This window comes from Oryzias latipes, chromosome 6 (genome assembly GCF_053564925.1).
Source record: "Oryzias latipes strain Hd-rR chromosome 6, Olatipes_Hd-rR_3.1".
In the NCBI taxonomy this organism is placed as follows: domain Eukaryota; kingdom Metazoa; phylum Chordata; class Actinopteri; order Beloniformes; family Adrianichthyidae; genus Oryzias; species Oryzias latipes.
The window spans coordinates 23,051,460-23,061,374 of record NC_136242.1 but is presented as its reverse complement, the minus strand read 5'-3'; the positions used below and the strand labels follow the sequence as shown (position 1 = coordinate 23,061,374).

The window sequence follows — 9,915 nt, the reverse complement described above, 5'->3', positions numbered from 1 at the left end:
AATGTTGAATAAAAGTTCACCTGTAACTTCAATAATTCTGAATTTTTTTAGGAAGCAGTAGCACATAAATGCCTATGAAAGTTGAATTCTTGGTGCTGATAACCTAAACATAATTTATGCTAAAAATCTTTGTTCAGTCCAAAATTTCATTAAAAAAATCAAGTGATGAAGTTTCTCGTAGACCCTATAGTGTTACATATCAAAGCTGGAGGTTATTAAAGGCATCTAATTCTGAAATCTCAGCTTCCTGAGACAAACGGCTGATTTATAATAAATTTCTATTATTTGGGTGCACATAATCGACCACTTCCTGTTACGCAGGCACCGTCAGGTGTACACCCATGAAACTTTACATGATGAGAGAAGACCCTTCTGAGTATCTCCAGTTTTAATTTCATGCACATCGGACAAAGCAAAGAGAAAATACAGGGCAGAATGTGCCCCATGCAATAACTAGGTGGCGCTATAGAGCTCGTCCAAGATTTTCATATCCATGGGTTCAGAATAGAAGCTTCATCATATCCATTGAATTTCAGTGAGATTGGACAAGGAATGTGCACGTGAGAGCAACTTTTGTGTGCATAGCGAGATGCCCAACTTTGCCGCTCTGTCACGACCACACCCCCGCATTGAAAGTTATGGTTTTTTGTCAGAGTAAACTTCAATGGCTTTTCAACAGGTGGACGTCATTTTCAGGTGTGTCGGCTCATCCTACTCGGAGTAGTGATGCTCCAAGTAAAACATGTCATTTCCTCTTGCCAGCAGGTGGCGCTACACTTTTTCCAGATTTTTTCACTGCAGATGTGTTCAGAGTCAGACTACAATCATGCATATCAATTTTGGATCAGATTGGATTTTGCATGGCTGAGTAATGGCCATTTTTCTTTTCATGGCGTGTTTTCGAAACGACCTCCAATTTTGACGCGCCGCCATGGTCACAAACATCCATAAAAACTTAAAAGCTTCGCAATTTAACATCGGACATGTGTCTAGTTTACACAACCAAAGTTTGAAGTCATTACTCCAAAATCTCTAGGAGGAGTTCGTTCTAGAGCGAGGCCTGCAAATGTCCAAAATGAAGCAAAAATGACATATTGACCTCAATATATCAGACTTCCTGTGCGAGTGACAGGTGGGTCCTTTCAGACTTTTTTGTAAGTCTCCATCTGAAGAACATGCCCTGTAAAAATCAAGCTTGTACGTTAAAGCGTATGCGGGGCGTCGGGACAAAAGTCACTGTAGGTGGCGCTATCGAGCCGTTTTTGTGCGCCCATGCCAATCTCCTATAAAATACGAAATTTTTCGCGACTCCTGATGTGTGTGCCAAATTTGGTGAGTTTTGGGGTATGTTAAAGGCCTCAAAAAGGCGACTCTTCCGGTAGAATAATAATAATAATAATAATAATAATAAACATTCGAATTACAATAGGGTCCTTGCACTCCGTGCTCGGGCCCTAATAATCCGAGTAAATACAATAGGGTCCTTGCACTACGTGCTCGGGCCCTAATAAACATTCGAATTACAATAGGGTCCTTGCACTCCGTGCTCGGGCCCTAATAATAATAAACATTCGAATTACAATAGGGTCCTTGCACTCCGTGCTCGGGCCCTAATAAACCTAACAGATACAATAGGGTCCTTGCACTCCGTGCTCGGGCCCTAATAAATGTAACTACTTCTTAATGTTGTATAACTCATTATTTATTGATTACAACTTTTTAAAGTGACAATTACAGTTGCATAGAAAACATATGTTTGCTTGTTGCTCTAGTACAAATCCTTTTAAATTTGATTCTGTCAGGTTAGGTTATATAGACAGTGTTTAAGTCCTAATGTATAGTTGCCCAATCCAATATTTCAAGTCTGATTCCCCCTAGATATGAATAAATACACACCAATTTTTATTTTTTATTTTAAGAAATTAAAACCTTTCATGCTCTCGCGGGCCACATAAAATGGCATGGAGGGCTACATTTGGCCCCCGGGCCTTGAGTTTGACACGTGTATTAAACAGTTCAGTAAACCGGTCCAACTGTATAAAACATATCATGTAGGTTTTACAAAATCAGTCACATTGATTGCTGCACAAAGAGCAAAAACCATCATGAGCTTTAATACAAGTGTTGCTCACTTCTTTCACAGCCGGTTCTGGTTTCAGAGGAAAGGATGACCTTTCAAGATATGAGTCCAGTTCAAGACTCATATCTGAATGCTGTCAGGAAAGAGGGGTTATAAGAGTGGTTCTTTAGAGCTTCATCACTGACAACATCATGAGGTACCAGAGCAGCACCATAATTCAAGGAAAAACGGTCATATAAAGCCAAATCAGTGTGAAATGATTAAGTTAAAGTTGCAACTTTAAAAAAAGAAGTGCACTTTAACCATGTAAAAATGAACATGCTGGAACCAGAACATTAAAACTATGTTTATTGAAAAAGGTTTGTTTCCAAAAAAATATACTTATATTTTGATGTGCTATTTTTTGCTGATTGCAAAGTAGAGTGTACAAATATACAGAACTTAACATTTTCACAACTATTGAATTGAGATAAATTGTCCTCATAGAAAAACAAGAAACTTTAAGACAATTGTGAAAAAATAAAAATAAAATAAATATTTGGTTCTTTTATACTGTTCAGGGGGGTCTCTTTTTGTGCAAAGCCATATCTCAGGGAACACATACACACGCACATCTTTTTCATTTGTTCTTCTACAGAAGAACGAACTGCCTTCAGGTCATTTTGACTTGAAAAACAACTGCCACGTTCTTTCCGTGTGCACTTTTCCCCTTCCAGGTTTTTCTCATACACTCCGCCCCTCAACTGCAGCTTGCAAACTTCTCTCGGTATCATTTCTGAAAGCTCTGATTTGAACCACATCAACAACTTCCACACACTCCAAGAGTAAACTCGGTGAGTAGAAACCTGAAATTAAAATACAACATAACAGACAACATATAAGACATAACTTTTTTTCCTTTCATTTTAATTTCCCTATTAAAGGTTTTATCACTTATCAGAAAAAAAGATGGCAGATAAACTGGAGCCTAAAAGGTTTGAAGATGACTCTTTGTCGGAATGGACTTCGATTGGCCAAGGTGGCTTTGGCAACGTGTACAAGGCCAGGCATCAGAAAATGGGACACTATGTGGCAATTAAGCTCCTTAATGATGTCAGGTAAATTTTTGCTTCCCAAAATGTGATTATGAACTTTATGTGCTTCTTTATTTTCCCTATAGTCTACTAAAAAATACTTCAAAACATTTTCCTGTGCAGCGTGGAGAAGTCACTGTTGCAGGAGGCTAAATTTCAAAAGGTGTTCTCCTGTCAAAATGTCCTGAGGATTTATGGCATGTATGAGGGAACCCCACCAACTGAACAAATCAGGCAAAAAGGAATGGTCATGGAGTTCATGAAAAGAGGATCTATAAAGACTCTTTGCGGAAAGTTGTCAGGTCCTCCACCGTTTGCACTAACCTGCCGTTTGATCCAGGAAGTGGCTTTAGGAATGAATTTCCTTCACTCCGAGGGTTTCCTGCACCGAGATTTAAAACCAGAGAATGTAATGCTGTCTGATGAACTTCATGCAAAGGTAAAATGCCTTAAAGTAAAAATGGATTTATAAGTATAAATATAAAGGTTACATACAGTTTTTTGTCATGTATTTCTTCAGCTGGCAGATTTTGGTCTGTGTGCTGTGTCAATCACCTATAGCCCCAACAATCAAGAAGAAACAGAGAATGCAGGCACACTGAAGTACATGCCACCTGAAGCTTTTGATAATTTAAACTACAAACCTGCTCGTTCTTTCGATGTGTATAGGTAAATATGGCTGAATAAATGTATTTGTTCAAAATATTTGCAAATTTATTTTTTAGAGATGCTTTAAAGACTATGCATTACTTTGACCTTTTTTTTTTTCTTCCTTCTTTTCTTCACAAGTATATATTTTTTGTCTTCATCAGCTTCGGTATATTTCTCTGGGCCATTCTTTCTGGAGAAGAACCTTATCCAGGTAAATTCAAGCATTTCATTTTCAAGAGTACATATATTGCAAAAATATATAAAGGGAATGAAAGATCTATTGTGAAGTAGCTCCTATTAAACAAATTTACACTTCTGTGCCTTTTGTTGTTTTCAAAATTAAGGTGCTGGTTCAGTTCAAGTGCGAAAATGTGTCAAAAAAGGTCAGAGACCCACTCTTGAGGACTTAAAGAAGGATACAGCAGGAATGAAAGATCTCCTCGATCTAATGCAGAAGTGCTGGGAAGGTGATCCATCAAAAAGGCCAACGTTTAAAGGTATGAGATCATAAAAACCATTAATATATTCAGTTTTATCTTCACATATTTCAGTGTCTTTCCAACATAACTGGGATTTTCCAGTTCTGCCAAGCATTGATCTTTTTTATTTAATCATATTATTTCTTCTTACCCAATGCATCCTTCAATAATCAAAATCACCAAGACATAATTTCCCCGACTGAGAACGTGTACTTGAAGCATGAACACAAAATACATGACGAGGTCTACATGGTTTTAAAGAAGCTGGTGAGAAACACGATATTTACAACTTTTTGGAATAACAACCACTAACTAAAAAGCAAAAAAAAAAAAGTTATTTCTTTTTATCAAATTGTTCTTTTAGGACGGCATCACCTGTGAGCCTCCGAAACATTCAAATGATACTGTAGATCACCCTGCACCTCCATCACAGGTTTTCCTTCATAAACATCTCTCCACTTCTAAGAACAAATTTTGTGAATTTGTTTAATTTACTGATGGATTTTTATATTTCTCATATAACAGCGTGATCTGACAGATGATGCAAAAGGTATGTGTGTGTCCAATCTTTTTGCACATTTGAAAATATATCTGTTAAGTTCTCCTTTTTCTTTCTTTTTTGCCTTCTTTTATTCTTCTTTTATTCTTTTCTACAAAAAGCCAACTTTGTTGACAGCAAGATGACAGATTTACTACAAAAAACCACCAAGATAATGTTAATCGTCAAAGAGCTTGGAGACATGGTCCACAGAGAGGCCTACGCAGAAATTGAAGAACAAAACACAAGCTACAAGAAGATGATCGAGTTCTGGGATGGACCCCTACATTCAGGAGGAACACCGGTCAAAGCAGCGTTTTATGACACCCTTAAAAAGCATGAGCCAGAGCTGCTGATGAACCTTTGCTCTTCTTAAGCACATGTGTATTTGTTATTTAAAAGTTCTTCAAAGTTTTCACAATATTCCTTTTTCCCCCCTCAGATGGTTTAATCCACTAAGGCTGCGAATGTTCTGGATTTTATAGAAACATTGTCACAGTTTTCAAACCTCCTCAAAATTCTTTCAATAAAACATGAAATAAAAAATTGTCAAATACCTATTAACTTACAACAATGTATAGAAAGGTGTTTCATTTACTGTAAAAATAATACACATGAAAAGTATTGAGTTTACTATACTTTTTACTCTGTAACTGTAACAAGCTGTTACAAAGTCTTACAATCTAGACTTCCAGAATATTTTATGAGACAGATATGGTAACCAGTAATTCAGAAAAAATCACTGCTGTATCATGAAAATGTATGCTTTTATGTTGAATCATTTGTTATTTAGTGGGGATCTGCCTTTGTTTAAATTATTTTAAATTAAAATAAGACTGTGTGTCTGTTTGTTTTTTAAACAGACTTGGTTGGTGTGATTGCAGTCTTTCTGGTTTGAGGGTGTGTTGTCATGTTTTTCTTGTCTGTTACTGTTAAAAGTGTGATTTCCATCTGATTGTATTCACTAGAATGTATTCACATTGCACGAACAAGGTTATTTAACAAAATTCTACTGGAGTATTGTGTCAATTGACCTGTCAGATACTCTATAATAACAGAAGTAGAATATAGATTTGTTCTAAATATTTGTGGAGTCCCTTCACTAAACACAGTATGTGTATGTCACACACTGTTTCCCCTATGCATTCACACAAATGTAAAGTAAAAACAAAGATGGCACTATAGAACAATGAAAAGAACTATTGTACAACAATTTCCTGGTCAGACATTTGATTTCCCATGTTACTTTACAATTTTAATCATGTCTTGTGTTACATAAGTTTTGCCAGTTGTAGATCTAATATAAACACCATCATTTTGGTCTCTAAAAAAACTTTTTTTATTTTGGATACAAAAAGACTTACACCTAAAACCACAAGTCAGAATTCAATTTGAAGATAAAAATGTTGTGAAGGGGTTTTTGTTGAAGCTTGCCATGACTTGCCTGGTTATTCCTGTTGTCTTACCACTTTGGATAAAGTTCAAATAACAACTTCATGCTTTGGTGTTTTCATCTTTTTAAAGCCAACTGCTTATTTTTCTTTCTATACATGTTTTCCATCCAAGGTCAACAGTTAAGATAGACAGACCCTTTGGAGCTGGAAGAGTAGCAATAAGTTAACGCAGCTACATAGTCTTGGCACAAGATCTATTTTACCTCACTCTACTGATCTGCTCTTTCACAATCAAAAACAACAAAATTTTATTTGTACTGATCTTACCCAGAGTCTGATTCTGATTCCAGTATCTTTACTTAAACAGCAAACAGGACAATCGGTCAGTAGCAAAAAGTTCAGTTTGAATTTATTGATGCATTTTTCAAATCTGGAACACAAAAATACTTATTAAAGATGATCCACAGTAGTTAAAAGTAAAAGGAACATCTTGGAGAAGCTCTGCAACTTTAGTTCATGAAAAATAAAACAATTTTCATCAGTTAAAACTGTTACCTGAGAAAGAGAAAGCACAATTAATACCTTGAATGACTTGTAAAAGACAAACAGGTAAATGGGACAAACACGGAAAATCGTACCAAGTTCTTTAACCAGTTGTGGCTCATGCTTTTTGAGGGCGTCATAAAATGCTGCTTTAACCTGTTTCCCTCCTGAATGTAATGGTCCGCTGTACAGCTCTGTCATCTGCATGTGGCTCGTTTTTTGTACTTTGATGAATGAACAGGCTTCTGGCTGAACCATGTCTCCAAGCTCTTCAACTATTTCCATCACCTTGGTGGTGGATTTGATCAAACTTGCTCTGTTCCTGTCAACAAAGTTTGCTGTTTGAAAAAAAAAAAGTATTATGAAAATATCCAAACAATTTAAAAAGAAATTAATTTGAAAACGAAAAACAAATGCTGACAGACCTTTGTGATCCACATTTTTTCTGCCATCAGCTACAGATAGCTGATGTCAACAGAGAACATATGTTTTAATATTCAAATTCTGAAAGCTTGTATAACTAGTTTAAAACTTTAGACAAAGTGTTTTAAAACTACCTGTGTTGTAAACCCAGGGCGATCTACACCATTCTCCCCATTACCTAACAAGAAAACATATTGTTATTTAGTTTTCAGTGGCTCCCAAGGCATAAGCAGAAATTAGCCAAATTAAAATATAATAAAAATAAAACTGAACAACATACCTGTTGCTTCAGCTAAACTGGGTTCCACGCTTGCTTCAGGAGGTTCAGACTTTACTGAGTCCTACAGTGCATGCCATACCCAGGAAGATTAAGAACAAGTATTGACTCATCAGTCCCTGTTTTTTATTTTTATTTTTTTTTTTTAAACTTTGTTTTTACCAGTTTTTCAAAGACTTGATAGACAGCATGATTAATCCCATTCTTGTGTATTGAATACATTTTTTCAGTGACTCCAATGCATTCTATAGGACAAAAATCAATACATGTTACGAGCAATATCCAGCAAACATTTGCATCCAAATTTTAGACTGGACAATTTTTGGCATTTTCCACATGTTGAAAAAACACTAGTAATACAATTGGGTAACGCTTTCTTTTACAGTACAGTACTTACAGTGTACTTAAGGGGTATTTATATGGTTCTTTTTATGGAATTTTCTGGGTACTTACAGTGTGTTTACATGGTACTTTTTATGTGACTTACTGGGTACTTACATGGTACTTTTATGTGTCTACTCTGTACTTACATGGTACTTTTATGTGTCTACTCTGTACTTACATGGTACTTACTGTGTATTTCTGTGGTACTATTTGGTTCATACATATGTGGTAGATACTGGGTATTTATAATATACTTATTGGGTACTAACATGTTGTGCAAAGGTGTCTTTTGTGGTACTTACCACATGAAAGAACAAGGTAAGTACAAATAAAGGACCTTGACCTTTAGGTCTGCACTCGTATGTTTCATGGTATTAACCATGATTTTACCACAGAAACTACCCCTTAAGTACAATGAAACTGGTCTGTAAAAGAAAGTCAGCCCAATTTCCACTCAACTACATGGTAATTTCATTACTAAATCCTAGGTTTGTTCACTTGAATATTACTTGGTACTTACCCCTTAAGTGCAATGAAAAGAAAGTATTACCTACAATTGTCCTAAAAATGTACTTGTGAAAAAATGTTTATGTTTGGCACGAATACATGCTTTTAGTTGTTGGCCTCTTTGATGGCTCCCCTTCCCAGCACTGGCAGATGAAGGTTTTCAGCTCCTCCAACTGTTCTTTATTTTCCACAAACAGTTGATCAAGGGGAGGTCTTTGGCCCTCGGGTACTTTCATCTTCACCACAAATTCCAAGGCATCTTATCGCCAGAACAATGAATAATTAGAGGTAAGTTGAATGAGGATGGTAGTTAACCGTACATTTAAATCTATACCTTTATAAGGTTGTTCTCCAGTAAAGATGGACCACACAAGGATTCCAAAGCTGATAAATGAAAACAGCAGATTTCAGTTACAAACAGCACATTTGTGAACAACATTTGCAATAGGTCTGATTGAACATTTACCTGTAAATGTCATAGGAACGTGAAGGTGTATAGTTTGCTTCAAAAGCTTCAGGTGGCATGTACTTGAGTGAGCCTCCATGTGCTGCTTTTTCTTCATTGCTGGTGTTGGCACTGGTAGACTGTGTGCTCAGACCAAAGTCTGCCAGCTACAAAATACAACGGTGGAAATTTAAAAAATAATTGTATCATTATAAACTCACACTTTTCGTCACTGTGTTTTACCTTTACATTAAGGCTTTCACTCAGCATTACATTGCTTGGCTTTAGATCACGGTGTAAAATACCCATCGAATGGAGGAAGTTTATTCCTAAAGCCACTTCATGAGCCAAACGAAAGGCTAGAGGCACTGGTGGAGTGCAATTCAGTTGCTTCTGTAGGGTCTCAATAGATCCTCTTCGCATGAACTCTGTGACTATCCCCTTGGTTTGTAACTTTGCTTTAGAGAAAGGGGGGATTCCTTCATAAATTCCGTAGATCCTCAGGACATAGTCGGATGATGATGTTTCAAGATACTTGGCCTCCTTAAACAGTGCCCCTTCCATGTCAAGGCTGGAAGAAGATTGCAGTCTGTTGCTACATGATATTGTAAATAAAGAACAAGAAATTTAAAACAAATACTGTATCCAGAAAGTTGTTGAATTACCAATCAGAAGAATCAAGCAGCTTAATGGCCACATCATGCCCCATTTTTTTATGTTTGACTTTGAAAACGTGACCAAATCCCCCAATGCCAATTAACTCCCATTTTTCTAAGTGTTCATTATCAAAAGCTTTAGGGTTCAGTAGTCCCATCACCTTGAACCCACAAGAGCCTAAAACGAAAAGAAAACAGAATCATATTTTTATACAATGGACAGTGTTCTCTTTACCCACCTCTCTCCTCTTTTTCGCACTGAACTAACATCTGCTGTGCGTTGTTTTTTTTATTGCAAAGCTTACCTTTTCTCTTCTCAACCGCCATCTCAGTAAGGTTAATGTACAAGTTCTGACCAATGTTGTGGCTGTTAACTGATTCGATGTTTGGATAACCGCTGTCTTTGCTTTGTGAAGTGGCTGAAACTGCTGTGGCTGACTGCTAAAAACAGAAAGTAAAAATGAA

General features: G+C 36.5%; 2 protein-coding genes across 3 annotated transcripts; one reads left to right on the top strand and one right to left on the bottom strand.

The window, feature by feature from the left end:
- Positions 1 to 2,778: 2,778 nt before the first annotated feature.
- LOC101168285 (receptor-interacting serine/threonine-protein kinase 3) lies at positions 2,779 to 5,828 on the top strand. The gene is made up of 10 exons (XM_011476214.4): positions 2,779 to 2,913; positions 3,004 to 3,177; positions 3,277 to 3,592; positions 3,674 to 3,822; positions 3,966 to 4,015; positions 4,149 to 4,301; positions 4,468 to 4,550; positions 4,648 to 4,716; positions 4,809 to 4,833; positions 4,944 to 5,828. The coding sequence occupies exons 2-10, from the start codon at positions 3,029 to 3,031 to the stop codon at positions 5,195 to 5,197; spliced, it is 1,248 nt and encodes a 415-aa protein (XP_011474516.1). The 5' UTR covers positions 2,779 to 2,913; positions 3,004 to 3,028; the 3' UTR covers positions 5,198 to 5,828.
- Positions 5,829 to 6,049: 221 nt separating this feature from the next.
- Positions 6,050 to 9,915, bottom strand: LOC101168038 (receptor-interacting serine/threonine-protein kinase 3). 2 transcript variants are annotated; one of them, XM_011476213.4, is made up of 12 exons: positions 9,756 to 9,915; positions 9,460 to 9,628; positions 9,038 to 9,365; positions 8,816 to 8,961; positions 8,684 to 8,733; positions 8,453 to 8,608; positions 7,621 to 7,703; positions 7,462 to 7,522; positions 7,316 to 7,359; positions 7,184 to 7,223; positions 6,854 to 7,096; positions 6,050 to 6,770 (listed from the first exon to the last, which is right to left on the bottom strand). In XM_011476213.4, exons 1-12 carry the CDS (start codon positions 9,775 to 9,777, stop codon positions 6,754 to 6,756), a joined length of 1,359 nt encoding a protein of 452 aa, XP_011474515.1. In that variant the 5' UTR covers positions 9,778 to 9,915; the 3' UTR covers positions 6,050 to 6,753. The 2 variants fall into 2 exon arrangements, with proteins under 2 accessions (XP_011474515.1, XP_011474514.1); XM_011476212.4 differs by having other exon boundaries at positions 6,599 to 7,096.